Source organism: Ochotona curzoniae, unplaced genomic scaffold, assembly GCF_017591425.1.
Source record: "Ochotona curzoniae isolate NIBS_2020 unplaced genomic scaffold, NIBS_Ocur_1.0 contig_2688, whole genome shotgun sequence".
Taxonomy (NCBI): domain Eukaryota; kingdom Metazoa; phylum Chordata; class Mammalia; order Lagomorpha; family Ochotonidae; genus Ochotona; species Ochotona curzoniae.
The window spans coordinates 27,700,227-27,719,176 of record NW_024465553.1 but is presented as its reverse complement, the minus strand read 5'-3'; the positions used below and the strand labels follow the sequence as shown (position 1 = coordinate 27,719,176).

The 18,950-nt window shown below is 45.4% G+C and overlaps 1 protein-coding gene across 2 annotated transcripts in view; it reads left to right on the top strand.

Annotated features, from left to right (window-relative positions):
* Nucleotides 1-18,950, top strand: part of DAAM1 (dishevelled associated activator of morphogenesis 1) — a 166,444-nt gene that overhangs the window by 106,886 nt on the left and 40,608 nt on the right. For both annotated transcript variants that reach the window (XM_040975498.1, XM_040975497.1), the window contains 9 exons: nt 2,905-2,976; nt 12,890-12,984; nt 14,691-15,024; nt 15,878-15,988; nt 16,098-16,201; nt 17,010-17,076; nt 17,308-17,425; nt 17,857-17,995; nt 18,651-18,709. In XM_040975498.1, the coding sequence (XP_040831432.1) occupies nt 2,905-2,976; nt 12,890-12,984; nt 14,691-15,024; nt 15,878-15,988; nt 16,098-16,201; nt 17,010-17,076; nt 17,308-17,425; nt 17,857-17,995; nt 18,651-18,709 (1,099 nt within the window). The remainder of the gene's footprint in view (nt 1-2,904; nt 2,977-12,889; nt 12,985-14,690; nt 15,025-15,877; nt 15,989-16,097; nt 16,202-17,009; nt 17,077-17,307; nt 17,426-17,856; nt 17,996-18,650; nt 18,710-18,950) is intronic.

The window sequence follows — 18,950 nt, the reverse complement described above, 5'->3', positions numbered from 1 at the left end:
TTATAATAAACATTTTCCATGAGCTTTTCAGAGACTTCTCATACACTTGGAGTTCAGAATTTTTTGCACCATAATAAACATCTTTTAATTCAACTTTTGTCGGATTTTTTGTAAATACAATCCTACACATTGCACTTTTGCTGAGGAGTTTCACTGGCGGCCTTCTTGGGAAAGGGTCTCCCTCTTAGCGTGTCTCAGTGTCCAGCGCTGCTTATGGAATCTCCACCACCCGGGAGAGCGGTTCGCCCATCTCTGCCCTGTGCCTCGGCGGAAGCACAGGCTCCAGCAGCCGCATGAGCCAGAGGGGAGAGCTGACCACAGAGGCGAGTTTGGCTTGGCTGCTGCAGCACACATCTTTTGTAAAAAGACCGGAACCGCACTGCACACTGGAGGTGTACTGCCAAAATGAAGAGCTGTGAGGACCAGTCCCCAGTAACGGAGTGGTAACAATTAGTACACTGGAAAGAAGCTTTCACACACTTCAGCAAAACCACATGACTAAAAATCAAGCGTGTTCACCTTACTTGGGCCACAGTATTTAGATTTGCCCTTAATGTGTTTGCATTATTAAAGCACTTCCAAAGCTTTATAAAGATTTCCCTGTGTTTGTGAGTGTCCACTTTCTTAAGTGCTCTCTGCTGTGTAACCGTGACTGTTGTATGCTTACAATAGTCAGGCTCTTGTGGGACCGTAAGGATGGGACTTGATTTTGTTTTAGGTTTGGCATTTTTCCCTAGTTTTGGGAAATGGAAATATCTGGCAGCTCTATTTCATTTTATAGGTTCAAATACCGTTGAATATCACTGTGGGTTTTGTCTTGTTAAATACAGTGCTAACAACAGAGCTTGGCTAATTTTAATACTCCCCCCTTTTTTAAAAAAGGATTTATTTGTTTTTATTGGAAAGCCAGATATCCAGAAAGGAGGAGAGGCAGAGAGGAAGATCTTCCATCAAATGATTCACTCCCCAAGTGGGCGCTATGGCCAGAGCCAAACTGATCCAAAGCCAGGAGCCAGGAGCTTCCTCCAGGTCTCCCACACAGGTGCAGGGTCCCAAGGTGGCCGTCCTGGACTGCTTTCCCAGGCCACAAGCAGGGAGCTGGATGGGAAGTGGAGCTGCCGGGACTAGAACCGGCGCCCATATGGGATCCCAGCATGTGCAAAGCAAGGACTTTAGGTGCTGGGCCCTTAATACTTCATTTTAAGAAGAAGCAGGAATACAGCATGTATACTACCACGTTTTAGCTATTTTACCAATATGTTAAATTATAATTAAGGACTATTCTAAAAACTCGACTTCCTAAATGTTTTTAAGTGATGGAAGTATTTCCATGCCACTGCTGTAGCCTGTATCCCTGTCAGCTGGCTCACAGCGTCTCCAGAGGAAACTCAGCTGCCTGAGTACACATGTCAGTTTCCGGCAGCCTTTAAGGCCCTGTGTAGGCAGTGCTTTGTCCATTTGCTGTGACTACTTGAAAAATAGTTGTTTAAATGCATTTTCTTTTTATTCTACCCCAGGAACCCAAGTCGACCTGGCTAGAAAGATTGTCCCAGGGGAAGTGGTTTATGCTGTTTTCTTTTGAGATGATTATTATGTTTTGAAAGGCAGGGTTAGAGGGAGAGACAGAGAGAAATCTTCCATCCACCTATTCACTCCCCAGATATCCACATCGGCCAGAGCTGGGCCTCTCTGAAGCCAGGAGTAAGGAGCGTCTGCGGGTCTCCCAACGTGGGTGCAAGGGCCCAAGCACCTGGACCATCCTCAGCTGCTTTCTCGGGCACATTAGCAAGGAGCTGGGTTGGAAGCAGAGCAGTCAGGAGTCACGCTGGTATCCATATGAAATACCTGCACCACAAGTTACTACCCACTATTCCACATTGGCTGCACCAAGGGCTTTTGGTTTTTGAGTTTGTAGAGGACAAAATGAAAAATCCCATGATGAAACCATTCTCAAGAATTGGAATTCTGACTCAGCGGTTAAGACAGAATGTATAGTGTTTTGTTAGACGTTGGTAGCTTCTTGTACTTGGTAATGCATCCTCAGAAGGACAGGGTATATTAATTATACGAAGTGCTCTGAATATGAAGCTGGGGCTAGCTGAAATTTTCCTTTCTAGCACCGTTGCATCACCACCTGACCTCCAGTCTCATAAACAAGCCAAAGCACACGGGCATCCCCTGACCACAGTGACATCCGATGAGCTGAGTGGTCTGGTGGAGCAGAGACCACAGCCAGTCAATATCTTTTTCTTTTTCCTTTTCTCTGTAGACATTCCGATTTAGCTGGTGCAGATCCGACCTCCACAGGCTCTGGCTCCAGGTCATCTGGGTTAGGGAAGTGTGAGCTGGTTACGGTGGTTTAGGGTAGGCTTTCTCCATGCCTTGAGCTCTCTAGGGTTTTGTTGTGTTTGGGTTTTGCTTTTATTTTTTTTAATAAAGCAACTGAGAGTCTGATCAGCAAATATCTCACTTAAGACGGCTTTCCTCGCATAGATTCGATCCAGATGTGCAATCCAGATGTGACACAAGACCTCTTGTCCGTGTGTCCTAAGTGCCCTTCCCAATGCAGTGTGCTCCTGACTAAACACGGCTTTTATACCTTGGCATGTCCAAATTCCCATTTCAATTCCTCTCGAGTTCGGTGAGTTAGGAATTGTTGGACATGACAAGGTGGTCAGGTCTCACTTGCCCCTCCGCGCTGTGTAAAGAGGGGCCTGGGGGTATAATCCTGGTCAAGCAGTCAACTTAAAGCAAACATTTAAGAATGAGTCTCTCTTACGCCATTGTCTTTTAACAGTCCGTGCTTTGGGTGACTGTGAATGGTTTGGAAGTCAAATGTGACCTTTGTACTGTGATGTGTAGACATCTGGTGGTATATCATTCGGTTTCTCCTTTCCTTTTTAGGACCAGGAGGAAAACAAGGGAGCCACAAGTTGGCCTGAATTCTACATCGACCAGCTCAATTCCATGGCTGCTGTACGTATACTTTATACTTTATGGCACACAGTTCAAAATGCAAGTCTGGCACAAAGTACACGCAATTGCACAAAAAAAATTTGGATAAGATCTACTAACTCATTACTTTTTAAATGCTCGGTGTTGGAGGAGTTAGAAGAACAAAAGAAATACTTGGACAGGATTATTTCTCTCTTTTTTTTAAAGGGTTTTTTTTTTTTCTTTTTTTGGAAAGTCAGATATACAGAGAGGAAGGTCTTCCAGCCACTGTTTCACTGTCCAGGTGGCCATAGCATCCAGAGCTGGACAGATCTAAAGCCAGGGTTCAGGAGCATCTTCTGGGTCTCCCACATGGGTGCAGGGTCCCAAGGCTTTGGGCTGTCCTCGACTGCTTTCCCAGGCCACAAGCAGGGAGCTGGAGTGGGGGGAAGTGGGGCTGCTAGAATATGAACCGGTGCCCATATGGGATCCTATCTCGTGGAAGGCAAGGATTCAGCCACTAGGCCACCACACTGGTCCCCTATTATGTTCTAAATAAAATCTGTGCATGGCAAATTACAATGAAGTTTAATGAGGAAACATAACATAAAATCTGATTTATGTTCAGCTTTTACAATTGCTTTTACAACTTGGAGCTTTGTAATGGCAACACTATTCTAAATGTTAATATTTAAAATAGTATGGTTAGGGCCTGGCACAGGAGATCCTTGGTACATGGATTTTTTATTTAGTAATGACTTTAAATGCATTCTCAATGTGAGATGGGCATTTCTAGTATTGAATAGCAAAGAATAAGTCATCATCTTTGAGCTTAGCAGATTAAACACTTGTAATAGACATTTGAAAATTTCGACAACAATAAGCAGTTTTTTCCATTAATATGCATACTCATGATTTAAACAGTTATATGAGAATACTTAGAAAGCATGTAGAAAAATGAACTATTGTGACTATTTTAGTGGAGAAAAATTGAAATCCAGCTGTATTTTTTCATAATATGCATTTGTTTGGATTTTTCGAAGACCTGTTATATTCATTCTTGAGTTTATAATGTCCAATAGCTGGTGTGGACACCGACAGCACTTTAATTACCTTTGTCTGCCTTTTTCCTGAATTCTCCAGCGCCTTTATGTTGGGCTGACTTCTTATCAGTGAAAGCAAACATTTAAAATCGTCTGTCCTTTGTTGCTGCTTGCTGCAGAAGTTAAAATCTAACCAGAATATACGAATCATCACACTCCTGAAACTCTTGGAAGCTTTCTCTCTTCTAGTCTTTTCTCTGACGATACTTCTGTTATACAAAGAATGATAAGCAGACTGCGGAGCTGTGAGTGGGGCTGTATAAATTATAGAAGAAACTGCGTAAGCTAGCTGATGCTGAGAGAATTTCTAAGCTAAAGGCATGGCAGGAAAGAAAATCACCACTCGATTCTTCTTCCTTCCACACAATGCCCAGGATGACAGAGGATGATTTCAGCATCTTTGGGACTTCTCGTGAGAACAGAATCTGAGATTTCTGATGAGCACGAGGGACCTCTCTCTGCATCTGCCTGTGCAGTAACAATCTGAAGTTCTGCTCCTGGCTGCTAGGAAAAGAACTGTCTTGTGCAGTAGCTTTCATTCTAATGAAGTCAGTATTGTTTGCTGTCTAATCAGAGTTGAGTCTTTGTTACTGAATTCCCTTCTATAAATGGAGAAGCATTAAGTACTATGTATTTTCCTTTGTTCAAATATCTGGGCACTTCAAATTCATGATACAGTTTCTACCATGCCTAGACTAGACCTGGCTCATTCCTGTGCTGTCTGGTGCCAATATGTGACCCTTCTTCAAATCCTTCTTCAAGCTTGCCTGCTTGCCAGTGAACTTGCTGTTGTCTTATGTTCACTTCCTAACAGAGCACTCTGTTTTTAAAAATTATTGATTTATCTATTTGAAAGGCATAGAGTTGTCAGAGAAAAAGAGAGATCTTCCAACTGCTGGTTCCTTCCCAAATGCCACAACAGCCAGAGCTAGTACAGGCTGAGTCCAGGAGCCCGAAGCTCCCATGAGGGTGGCAGAAACACAAATATTTGCGCCTTTGTTAACGAAGGCCAGGCTGGCCCTCTGCATCTGAAACAGCACCTTAACCCACTGTGTCACACACCCACCCTCCCTGTAAGGGACCTTTTTAACACTCCCTTTAAGACTGAGCCAACATATTTTCAGGATCAAAGAGAAAAGGCCTTTAATTGTCTCTGAATTACCGAGGTCTTAAAACTTCATAATTAATACACCAAAGATGTAATGAAACTAGATATCCTATGCTGGGTTTCGTGGTGTTTTCACCACGTTGATTGCCATGCATAAATAATTCTAGCTAATTGGTCATCTGCGTTGGAGAAGTCCCAACACACTGCCACGACGCAGGCACAGGATTCCTCCAAATTCTTGCTGGACCCCACACCTTGATTCTTTAGCTCTCTGCTTGGGGAATTGTTGAAGTGGCATTTGTCCGTGTTGGCCTCAACCGCTGTCTGCAGCATCAATCGTGACGGCTGCTGTTGAGTGCATCTCACGTGCCAGACATTGTAACAGGCACTTCTGTGGTGGTTTGCAATCCCTGTCAACACTCCATGGTGTGCAAGCTATTTTGGGATGAGGCATCTGTGATTCTGAAAGGAGGCCTTGGCCAAGGTCATCTAATTAGGAATTTCAACCTGTTGGTATGAACCCAAAATCTCCATTCTAGTTTGTCTCTTAGTAACTTGACTTCCAAGGCCTTGTGACATGTGAAAGAGGCCTGAGGGTCTCACCCCCCTGAACCTGCAGGCCTGCTGGGGGCAGGGCAGGGGGGAGGAACATCTGTTTTGTTTAAAGTCTCAAGAGTCTAATAAATGGTCCAGGTCGAAAGTTGCAGCACTTACAGGCTGTTTGTGGAACAAGTTCACTTATTTAATGTAAGCCTCTTAACAAAAATGCTCTGTTGTTTAAAGCCCTCCTGAGTGATCATCGTTGGCTTCTAAAAAGTAAAAAACAACAACAGCAGCAAAAATAATAACAACAGTATAATAAGGCAGTGCAACCGAATAGGTTCTAGGAGGACCTGATTTTCTTTGTGTGTGGCTTCTATAGCTTTATCAAGTAGAAAAGATGTGAAAGAAAATTAAGTCAACTAATGAGCTGGTTTACTGATTTCATACCAAGGGGGGAAAATATAATTTTTTGGAAAGGAAGTGAGAGAAAATGAAAGATCCCCCAACTGTTTGCATGCTCCACAAAAACCCACAGGGATCCCGAGCTTGAGCCAAAACTGGGAGCCAGAACCTCGATCCAGTCTCCCTTGTGAGCCACAGGAGCCCCCAGCCCCTGGAGTCCCTGCCAGGCAGCATCAAGAAGCTGGAGATGGGTGTTAGACCCGGCAGCCCAGTGTAGGATACTGGTGTTATTACCGGAGTCTTCATTTAACATGCATCACTCAAGAAAACATTATGAGGACCCAGCACGACAGCTCAATGGCTAAATCCTCACCTTGCACTAGGATCCCACTGGGCGCCTATTACTGTCCTGGCTGCTCCTCCTCCCTTTTAGCCCCCACTTGTGGCCTGGAAAAGCAATCAAGGATGGCCCAAAGCCTTGGGACCCTGCACTCACGTGGGAGACCTGGAAGAAGCTCCTGGCTCCTGGCCGGGAGCTAAGTGTTGCAGGCATTTGGGAGGTAAATCAGCAGATGAAAGAACTTTATCTCTCTGTCTGCTTCTCTCTGTAAATCTGATCTGCTTTTCCACTAGAAACATAAACAAACTTAAAAAATATATATTTTCAAATGAGAGCTTAGTCATAGCCTCCCAACCAGGGATGATTCCTGGATCATGTTGGCGCATCTCAGGGCTGTATCTTTGACAAGAAGATACTCAACCAGCATGCACTTTGTCCTTTGCCCACTTCTGAAAAGAGCAGATGTTGGCTAAGTGCATAGCCTTCCAGAGGGGCCAGCACAAGGCCTGTGTATATGAGACGAATGGCATAGCCTTCATCTTCAAAACGCTAGAGCATCTCCATTGTCTGTGACACATTGCAAGCCAAACTTTCTTCCTGACGTGATGCTTGCAAACTCAATCCTTTGTACAGATTATTTTATTTTAACATTTGCATTAGCATTTCAGATCTGGCTCTGTATCCTCCGTTTTCTCTGCACAGCACGGGCCATCTTAGATCTCAGTCTAATGATGTGGCAAAAGCTCGAAGTCACCTCTGTCTCAAAAGGAAGTTAAAGTTCCTTATATTGGTAAAGAAAGTTCCAATTTTCTTAAATATTCCTTGAATCTCCCAGCTCTGCAGACAGTAAGGACAAACTTAATGTCATCTCCCTTTATGGAGTTGTTCTTCCATCTCCAGAACCACAACAGGATGAATACATTCATCTATACTTAGTATTAGTGATCCACAGTAGAATGTGTCACCTTTAAGTGTGGGGTAGGATTGTGAGTGTTTTCAGGAACTAGGAATGGTATCAGTGACTTGATGCCGATTGCTGGAGAGTCCAGGTGAGTTCAGCTGGCATAATGGGACTTGCACATACCCGACTGGGTTGGTGTGGAACCTCTCAACGAGCCGGTCAGTCTCAGGGAACTTTGGGATGTTCGTCGTGTGTTCCTGCGGTCAGTTTCTTTGCCACCATCCGCTAGTGACAGCTGGCTAGGTACATCAGAGCAAGAGGACAGCTTTACCAGAACAACGTTTAATGAAAGACTCTGCTTTTACCTTTTTCTTTTTTGAGATTTATTTTTATTGGGAAGTCAGATATGTAGAAAGGAGAAGAGACAGAGAGGAAGATCTTCCGTCCGATGATTCACTCCCCAAGTGACCATATCAGCCAGAGCTGTGCCGATCCCAAACCAGCAACCCAGAGTCTTCTGGGCCTCCCACACAGGTGCAGGGCCCCAAGGCTTTGGGCCGTCCTCGACTGCTTTCCCAGACCACAGGCAGGGAGCTGGATGGGAAGCAGGGCTGCTAGGATTAGAACCGGCACCCATATGGGATCCCGGTGCATACAAGGCAAGGATTTTAGCTGCTGGGCTACTGCACTGAGCTCTGCTTTTCTTTTTTAATAACAGCCATAAAATACTGACTATTCACTTCCCATTGGCTTTGCCATTCTTAGTATAATGACAGATTTGGGTTTTGGTTAATGTTTAGTTGCTTTATGTTGATGCTATTGATTAAAAAAAAAAGTGTTATGATTTACTGTCCTGAAAGAAATGAAGAAACTGGGTTTTGTGTGTGTGTGTGTGTGTGTGTGTGTGTGTGTACACACGTGCACTGTTCCTCAGATCTGTTTCCCAAGCAAGTGTTCAGCAAGAGTTTGTAGCAGAAAGAGAAGCTGAGTTTCGGTAAACACGCATTCCAATGAGGATGACAAAAAGGAACCAAAAGTGCCATGACTGGTAACACGAAAGACTTAAGCCAGGTGGTTGTGGACCGGAAGGGAATGGAAGAGACTGGAAATCTCATTGGCATTTGTGCGTCTATAAGATAAACTGAGATTTGCTGGCCTGGAGTTTTGCTCCTGCAGCGCCGACTGAGGCGCAGGTGCCTGGAGATTTTTTAGAAATGCCACCTGCTCATGCCTCACCCCAGACACACCAAATCGAAGCCTTCATTAAAAAAAAAAAAATCCCTTGGTGATTTTCAAACCCACTGTGACATTTGAGGACGACCACTGTGGCAGATCCCCGGATAGGAAGGAATCGCGCATGCGCTCGTGTCCTGACTTTTGACCGTATCTCCATTTAACAGATCAAACATCTGGCCACCAAGTCCAATTTAATTGTTCCTCTGGAAGATAATTCAGTGTCACAAAATCTATTTGGTTTTCACTTTCTTCAGTGATGGAAGAGTGGCATGGGAAAATTAACCACCTTTTTACCTTTTCTATTTGATAGGGTTACAGTACTGTTAGCTTTAGTTGCTGAAATGTATTTCACTACAGGTCCAATTTTTCTGTCAGATTTCTACATCGGACTACAGCTATAGAATGGGTTTTTTACAAACATTTGGTCAGTGTGATCTCTGCCAAGATCTCTGAACTATTCCTTATGCCCCACTGTAGGCAATTGCCTAGGTTGTTGTATTGTACCTAGCCAAGTGTTAACTGCTGGAAGAAAAGCAGCTAACAGCTGGTGGATGTCCTGGGCCAGGTTCATGCCAAATTTATGTTGACTCTATCAGTGTGTCAGCACAGTTGCCTGTTCTTTTTGTTGTCGTTGTTGTTGTTATGTTTTAAGATATGTTGGGGCATGGCAGGGGGAAGCAGATGCCAGCACGCCACCAGACAGGATTTGGGGGCCCATGCAATAATGTGTATGGTCCTGGGTAAGCAGGCAGGGCCCCAGGCTGGCACTGCACAACACCAGAGTACCAGGCTTGGTGATCTGTGTGTTCATTGGCGTGAGGAACTATAGCTTGCTCGGGGAAGGGGGTCAGGGGTGTCGAGGGTGGGCTGCTGAGAGAGAATGTGACAGGTGAAGAGTAACTTCAGAGAAGTTCTAGCAACCTGGCTACTGCACTTGCAGGTAAATGAGGGGGCTGAGATCAGGTGGTGTGGAGGAGGGAAACTAGAGGACCTTTCGGGGCCAAACCAGTTCACCCACACACTTGAGAGAATTGAGCTGGGATTGTTGGTATCAAATACTATTGACCAGCACACACACAAAAATCCATGGCTGGGGGGTGGGGACTGCCTGATAGTACCCTCCAGTGAATTTCGGGACAGGAGATGGACCATGTAAGCCTGGACCATGACACTAACCAGCATGTGAGAAGACCAGATCTGGGAGCAGATTCTGTGGGGGTTTAGTCACTCCTATGGGACTGCCAAACCAGCTAGTTTGCCCAAGGACTAGGGGTAATGACAAGCCAGGCTAAGCATGACCATGGAACCCACCAACATTCATAGGTCCTAGGGTTGGGAACAGGTTGGACTGGTTCAGGCTGCAGCATGTGCAGGTGCACCCAAGAATATGGTGTGGTGCCAGGCTGCAACATCCAGCAGCTCACACAAAGGCCAAGACTAGCAGGCAGACTATGCCGAGTAAGGGCCTAGCACATGCTGGAATGTATGAGATCTGGGTGTGGGAGTGGGCTTTGTTGTGGAACTTGGGGAACTTCCCTGATGGGCTACATCTCCATCTGGTGAGCATGGGATTCAGGCCTGGATATTGGTCAGCCTGGGGAAGGCTGTTCCATTTGTAGGCAGGTGTACAGGTTGGCTCTGGAGGTTAGGACTGGCAGGGCTCAGCCAAATAGGAGCACACTGGCACAGGCAGGAGCCAGGATGGGATAGGATAAGCTAATCAAACTGGTTTGCATGAAAGCTGGGGATGAGGCAGGCTGAACAGGGCGTGGCTGCTGCACCCACCAGTGAAAATTGGGACTAAAGACAGGGCAGGCCGGGCTGCAGCATCTTATATCAAAGGCCAGGTTGGGTGATGGGTTATGCCAGGCTACGTAGAAGCAACCATCAGCATGTGCAAGATCTTTGGCTGAGAGCAGGTCTGATTGGGAACAAAGGGATGACCCTGAGGTGCCCACTCTTAAGCTCAAGGGATGGAATGGGGGCTGTGAGCTGAGCTGGACATGGCTGCAGCTTCCCTTGGCTTGAGTGTGAACTGTTCTGTGGTGTGCCAGACTGGTCTAGGTTCCAACACCCTTGCAGGAGCCAGGTTGGTATAAGAGGCTGGGTTAGGTCTAGGCAGCCAATGAACCATATGAGAGCTGGGTCTCTGGGTGGACCAGGCAGGACTGCGCTTTAGCACTGAACAGTAAGAACCAGATTAGTATGGGCTGCTTGGGAAAGTCCACTGCACCTGCCAGGAGAGGAGGTGATCCAAGTCATGCCGAGCCAAGAACCCACTGGTGTGTATGCTACCGGGAGGTGTCTGCGACTGGGAGATGACCTGATAGAGGAACTTAGGGAATTGCTCTGTCAGGACACAGTCCCTGCAGGTGAGTGCAAGAACCAAGACTGGGAGTAGCCCAGACCAGGCCAGGTTACAGTACCCACTGGCAGATGTGTGGGTCAGGTCTGGTAATGGGCCAGACTGGACCAGTTCATAACACTAACTGGCATATGAGAACTAGGACCAGGTGTAGGACAGGCTGAGTTGGGCTGCAACACCAGCCAGTTGACATTAGAGCCAGGACTAGGGGCTGGCTAAGCTGGGATAGACTGCAGCACCCACCAGCATGAGGTATGACTGGGAACAGACTGGGCTGAGCCATGCCACAGCATCTGTCGGCAAATGCCAAGGTGAGGCAAGCCATGCTCATCTGGGCCACAACATCTACCAGTACAAATAAAACTCAGGCATGGGGTAGGGGGGAGGGTCTGACAGTGGGGCTGCAAAGATTCTCCTGCTGGGCCACTGCTTGGTTGGTGAATATGAGAACTGGGATGGGGGGGTGGGCAGACCAGGCAAGGAAGGGCTCAACACCAGTGGCCTGCATGTGAACTGGGTTAGGGGGAGAGCCAGGCTGGGCTAAGAAACCATATCCACTGGTAAGTGCAGGCTGCTTGGATTTTGCTGCAGCCCTGGCTAGCAGGTGTGGGACTGGTGGCAAGTCCCACCAGGCTGGACCACAGAATCACTGGAAAAGTAGGAAAATGTGAGTATCTCTGATGGACTGCTGTTCCCACTGGTGAGCATGAAGACAAGGTCTGGGAGTAGGCCTGGCTGGATAGGCAGTGGCATGTGCCAGTAGAAGTATAGGGTGGACAGTGGGGTCAGTTGGGTTAAAGTAAGCTCCAGTGCCCTTGATGCATCTAAGAGCTGAATGGGATGGGGGACAGAATGGACTAGTCTGCTGCACATACTGGTATGTGCAGGAACTGAGGCTTGGTGTGGCCCTGGTGGGGTTTCTGGGGCTTGCTCTGTCTAGGCTGTAGTTGCAGCTGTTGTGTGTGAGGGCCTAGTTTGTGGTGGGCAGAGTTAGGCTGGACCACAGCATCCATTGGTTTGTGTAGAAGATGGGGCCAGGGACAGAACTGCCTGGGTGACTACAACCACCAGTGTGTGTATGAGCTGATGTGGGTGACAGACTGAACAAGACACTGCACTGGCTGGCTCCCACAGGAGCCCTGTCTGGGGTCACCTCTTGTGAGGTCTTTGGGGATCCCCTTAACTACGCCACTGTACTCAAAACTCAAACCACAGTAAAAATCACAGGATCTGTGGTCAGACCATGGAGTGCATGTGTCAGAGCTGGGTCTCCTCAGGTATTGAAGCCTGTGCCATCAATAACATGCCCAGATTTACATGGGGGACATGACAACCAATTCATTGAGGCCCCCAAAAGTTGTCTGGTACCATGGAGGGCAGAACAAACCAGGCAACTGTGACAGTCCAACTTTGACAGTGAGTATCTGGGTGAGTGGAGACTCTAAGGTGGACTGTGTCAACAAATGGACCTTGGAAGAATTTCCTCGACCTTGGAGCAACAAAATCAACAGCATCCTAGAACTATCAAAACCCTCGGAACACGCTTCACATCAGGGCCTTGGGATGACGTCAGGTGGCCAGCCCCCATCCCCTGGTACTGATGCGGTTGGGCTGCTGGGAGTGGCCATATCCCCTTCTTTCCCCCACTTTCTCCAGATTCAGGGGGAAAAAGTGAGATTGGCGGCAGCTATCCACTGTTCCCCCAGTCCTCAACCTTCACCTTCAATCACCCTCATCAGTGATTCATATGGGTACGAATCCTTCTTCCCTGTGTAAATATCATCAAAAATAAAATAAATGTATTATCAAAAATACCCCCTGAAGACTTCATTTAAAATTTGAAAAGACCTAAAGACAACACATTTATGAAACTCCTGCTGGGATTGTTCTTCCTGTAGGCTTTGCACTTTGAATACAACCAAACTTTTAAGATGGAACTTGTGTTTTATTTACATAGAGAAAGTCTTTGCTGGCTCTAGAAAAGGAAGAAGAAGAAGAGAGGAGCAAAACCATCGAGAGTTTGAAGACAGCACTGAGGACAAAGCCCATGAGGTAACTGTTCCCTGCCTTCTCTCCTCCTCACTCCACTAGGTCAACATTCCAGAGCGTCAATACTTGTCACCCTTGAGCCTTTGGGGGTTCGTTTTCCTCAACTAAAAGCTATGCAGAGAGCCACTAGAATGTTTAAGAAAGAAACAAAGGAAGAGAGAGATTAACAGTGATGACAAGAAATTGGAAAATTTTGCACCCTCATTCTTTGCTGCTGGGGTGGTAAAGAGGCACCGACACTGGAAAATACTGGGCAGTTACTCCCAATGTTAAACAGTATGCCATGGGAACGGTGTGATTCATGAGTCCTTCCACGGCAGAGCCAGAGAAACAAAGAAGTATCCGCACAGAAACCTCTACACAAATGTTTTAGTATTTCAACATCATCCTTAGTGGCCAAAAAAGTACAAAAACAACCCAGACGCCCCTCAACAGTGACACATAGTATATCCACAGAGTGGATTATTATTTGGCTATGAGTAAGTCACAACACGGGCTAACCTTTAAAGTATCATGCTAAGTGAAAGAACCACATACTGTATAATCCTGTTTATATGAAGTGTTCAGTCCACAGAGAGAAAATATTCAGTTGCCATGGGTTGGAGGAACGGAAAAATAATATGTAGAGGATGATTAAAATGTTCTAAAATTAGATGCTATAAATAGCTGGACAGCTTTGTTAGTAGATTTTAAACTACTAAATTGTTCACTCTAAAAGGGTAAATGTTATGGTGTTTGAATTATATCTTAATGAAGTTCTTTCCAAAATTGGTGGGCAAATTTTCTGATAATAATTCATTTCTGTTCTGGTATTGAGCCATTGTTACATGTCTTCCATAGCTTCATTTTTCTGTTGGTACTTTCAGGAGCGTAGGAATAATCACAGGGATACTCAGTAACACAGCTAATTCGGTTATCTAGCTTGGCTACATCCGGGTAATGTGGTTGGGCGAAATGGCTAGAAAATAAGGATTCCCTTTGTTTTGCTTTAAAGTGTAAACAAGAAACACCTGATTTAACAAGAATACTGTCCAGTTACATGTCCGAGGTCTCCCAGCCTATCCTAACTTGATCAGTTTCCTTCAGCTAATTTTGCATTGTCAGATATTAATAGCTACTTCAGGCTTAAGTTTGGAAATTTCTGGAGTGCTTGGATTAACAAGTTACATCACTTCTGAGCCTCTCAGAGGCCTTAATGTGTACGTGTGCATGGTGGGCTTTTCTCATTAACATTCGGTTGTATAAATATTAATAAAAATCTACAGTAATGAAGTATTATTTTTATCTGCTCTATATGTTGAGTTTCTGCTTGGCGTACAGAAAGTTTTACTACAAAGTGCTGTGGATGTAGATGAACATTTGTTGGGGAACAAGCCTCCTGGAGTTGGAGGGTCCTGCCTGGCTCTCATTGGCAGGGTCAGTGGCCAACATAGCCACGTGTTTAGGAGCTGGAAGCTTGCAGTAACAGGGTTCACAGCTATGCTCTTGTTGCTGGTCATTGATGGACGTGCTAACTGGTTGCTTATACTAGTTGAGATGCATTCATCTCAAACGAACTTTATTTTTCATACTCTGGTTATACCTGGCCCGAGTCTGTGTCAAGAAAGAGGCAAAGAATTAAGAAGACTCCAAAAATGTACTTCTTGGGAAAGGGTGTTCTCTCTGTGTGCAAAAGCGCCCAATATCTGATGCGTGTCTCTTCGCGACAGGTTTGTCACCAGGTTCATTGACTTGGATGGTCTGTCATGCATTCTCAACTTCCTGAAGACTATGGACTACGAGACCTCGGAGTCTCGAATACATACCTCTCTCATCGGGTGTATCAAGGCTCTAATGAATAACTCTCAAGGCCGGGCTCATGTCCTAGCACATTCTGAGAGTATTAATGTGATTGCTCAGAGTCTGAGCACGGAAAACATTAAAACAAAGGTGGCTGTCCTGGAAATCTTGGGCGCCGTGTGCTTGGTTCCTGGCGGCCACAAGAAGGTTCTGCAGGCCATGCTGCACTACCAGAAGTATGCCAGCGAAAGGACCCGCTTTCAGGTGGGCGCTCTGGCAGCTGCCTCTTTGTTTATGCTGCTTCGAGCTCTGCCTACACAAACACCTTTGCAGGCTTGCAGGGAGTACATGACTCGATGTTTCCCGGTGCTGATTACTTAGCTGTCATTTCAAACATTCTCTTCCTCTTAAGGTTAAGTTTCAGAGAATAGAATATACTTTTATTTGTTTGTTTTGTTTTTTTTTCCAAAACAAGAGTTTGTCCTTGTTTATTTCATTTGAGAAAGAAAGAATGCTCTCCTCTGCTGGCTCACTCTTTGACCTCTGCCATAGCCCTGGTTGGGACTGTGGCCAGAGCCAGGAGCCTACGTTGGCAGGAAGCCAGAGCCAGGAGTCAAACCCAGGCGATGCAGTGTGGACCATGGGCAGTCTCACTGCTGTGCTACGCACACACTGCACTCCTAAGATAGACTGAATGGTCGCACAGCGTGGGAGTTTAGATTTGCTCAGTTTGAAAATACAGCCCTCTGTTCTGCATGTTATATTACTTATAGCGCACATTTTTTGAGTGTGTGAAATGGAGGTGTTCCTTCAGAATCAATATGAAGAGTGAGGATATGCAAGGTGTCTACTCAAATGTTATAAAACAAGCAGAACTAATGAGGCAAGCTATTTTATCTTTTGCACACATATATGTGTGAATATATGTAATGTGGAAATTTTCCAAGTAGTATCTGAATAATTCCAAAAAAGAGATAACCTTCTGTGAGTCAGTATAATTTTAACTGAACAATCAAAGTAGAATTTTACTTATTAGCTTCTGCGTATTAAAGATTTCATTACATAGCCATATAGTTCATCATTCAGCCATTTGTTTTTGTATTTGCATCCTTGATAGACGTTAATCAATGACCTAGATAAAAGCACGGGACGGTATCGAGATGAAGTGAACCTCAAGACAGCCATCATGTCCTTCATTAATGCAGTGCTCAGCCAAGGCGCAGGAGTGGTAAGAACCTTCCATGCTATGATGTTGAAAATGCATCGTCAATGAATCAGTTCGACCTGATCTGTCATGTACAAACTACAAATCTATCTTATCACCCTTTTACTTCCAGGACAGTTTGGACTTTAGACTTCATCTTCGATATGAATTTCTCATGTTAGGAATTCAACCTGTAATTGACAAATTAAGAGAACATGAAAATTCAACGTTAGATAGGTAAGTCCGAGGGTCATGGCCTGAGATTGTTTATACCGCCTTTGTACAAACAACATTTTAGCAAATATCAGCCTGTGGACTGCTCCTTAGCTGTCTAACACGAGGGGCCTGTACCCAAATGTAATTCAACTAATGATGTTTTTATAGTAAGAGTTTGGCAAGCAGCTCCTTCACTGTGTGGGTCTTGGCATCAGACCTGTATCCACAACCCATCCTGTTCCTGTCTCTTACTTCCTAATGCCCAGTTTTTCTAAACTTGACTGTTTTTATACCTGTCAAATTAGTGTTGATAGTGACAACTCTCTCCCGGGTCTGTCATGAAATTGACTGGAAATCTACGCAAGCGCTTCCTACCTGTGATCGGCATTGTGTGGATAGCCGTTTTCCGGGTTTTTTCTTCATTTGCCCTTGTTTTTGATCATTTGATCTCTCGCCCAGATCTTTCCTCCTGCCAGTCTTCGTCTTCATTCATGCCCTCCAGCTTGTTCCTCCTCCTCCTTCTGTGAACATGGTGAAAATTCTTCCCACCAAGGTCTTTGGACTCAACATTTCTTTACCTTCAAAGGATCTTCCAGAGATAATCAAGCTGCTTGCTCCCTCCAGAAAGGCCCCTTTTCCACCACGATTTGTACGTTACTTAGCTCAGCTCCACTCATTTTCCATTCCCTTCACCTGATGTATTTCCCTTCACAGTCAATAAGTGTGCAAAATCCATAGTTAACGTGAATGATGAAGCGACCTGCCTGAACTTCTCTATCTGTGTTTCTGGAATGTTCTACTTTTAATAACTACCTCGATTATCTTTCAGGCATTTAGACTTTTTTGAAATGCTTCGAAATGAAGATGAACTAGAATTTGCCAAAAGATTTGAGCTGGTACGTATGCTTACACTTCTGGTTGGAATCACCAGCTCCCGGCATTTCCCGTCTGTGTTGTGTGTCATGTGCAGTGGGCGTGGGTTGGCGGGGTCTGTGAATGAAGTCAGTATTCTGTTTCACTGCTCAAGTGGCAGCACTTTGTGTTCCCCTCGCATTTACCCACCCTGCGATAAGGGAATCAAGGAACTTAGATGCTGGGCTCAGGTTGATTTTTTTCCTCTGCCACAGGTTCATATAGATACAAAAAGTGCGACACAGATGTTTGAGCTGACCAGGAAGAGGCTGACCCATAGCGAAGCTTACCCTCACTTCATGTCCATCCTGCACCACTGCCTCCAAATGCCGTGTGAGTGTAGTTGGGACTTCGTGGGTGGTGATGAGTGGACACCAGCCACACAGCTCTGTCCTTTGAAGAATGCTGAGGAGACTGGGTGCTGGGTGCACCCCAGGGATTCTAATCCGTGGTTCTGTGCTGGCCCAGTGTGTGTCTCCACCCAGCTTCAAGAAAGGTAGCAGATTTTCAAAATGAAATGAATTCTAATTGGCTTTCATTTGAAAAGTGAATATGTGCATTATAGCATGTCGACTAAAAGGGTGTAGAGTCACTTGTCAATCAAATAAGTGATTGCTGCATGTCAGGGTTCCACCAACGCTTTGAAGTATTTGTGAAGATGCTGTGAACATCCCTCTGGATCTGTGGCCATTGAGGCTGACTGCTGCTGCAGACTGCCCTAGTGTGGGGTAACTTAGAGATGCTTTTACACCTCTCTTTTACAGATAAGAGGAGTGGCAACACTGTGCAGTACTGGCTGTTACTTGACAGAATTATCCAGCAAATAGTCATCCAGAATGACAAAGGACAGGACCCTGACTCCACGCCATTAGAAAACTTCAATATTAAGAATGTCGTCCGGATGTAAGTCTCTTCTCATTTCCTTACTTGAGTGGTATTAATGACAGGGCAAGAAGTACATCCCACTTCAGAACAGTAGCTGGGAGAGATGGAATGTTGCCGGGCCCAAAGATGAGTTCCCGTGGCTGCTTATGCAGCCTAAGCGTAAATGGGTTTTCTTAGATTCACCACTTGCCAAAATGTTAGATTTGCCAATCACTGGGGAAAGAATAACTCAACCGAATATGAAAAGACTTTAGATGGCCTTTACTTCAGGGGCTCACGGTTATGGGCCTCCCTTCCCCGATCAGGAGACAGACGTGAAGGAGTGAGCTGCAGAGGAAGAAGAGCATGAAAGAGACAGGGAAGGGTCTTTTTAAAGTCTCCCTGACACCGAAGCCAAAATGGGGATCAACTCAGTCCTTATTTTGCTGGGGGGATATGGATCTGGGCCCCTCGTTGGTGCAACGGTGGTCTCACAGCCTGAGGGGCCTGCCAGAATTCCCCCATCCGTTCAGGGTCTGGTTGGAGGCAAACTCCGCCCTTCTCCGGTTACCATGGTAGCCATCACATTTCAAACATTGCGGGTTCTCTGTGCACTAGACTTTTTGTAAGGAGGTTCTATTTAGCCCTAAGCCTTTTGTGTATGTTGTGATGAATGTTCCTTGTTGTTATACAGGTTGGTTAATGAAAATGAAGTTAAGCAGTGGAAGGAACAAGCAGAAAAAATGAGAAAAGGTAAATGGTACAGCCCTGCCAGGAGCGGACACCGTGCGTGCCCGGGTGACCTTGTTCTGTTTGTTTTGGAAATTTGCTTCAGTTATGGAAAGCATTTCTCTTTCCTTGTCTTGAGGTCATTTTTCACTTTTCTTTCTATTACAATTTTTAATTGTCATGTTGATTTCATAATAATTTGTCTTCAGTATAGCCATATAGACATTTTTTAAAGCACACGTACCATTTACTGTTCACTGCTCTT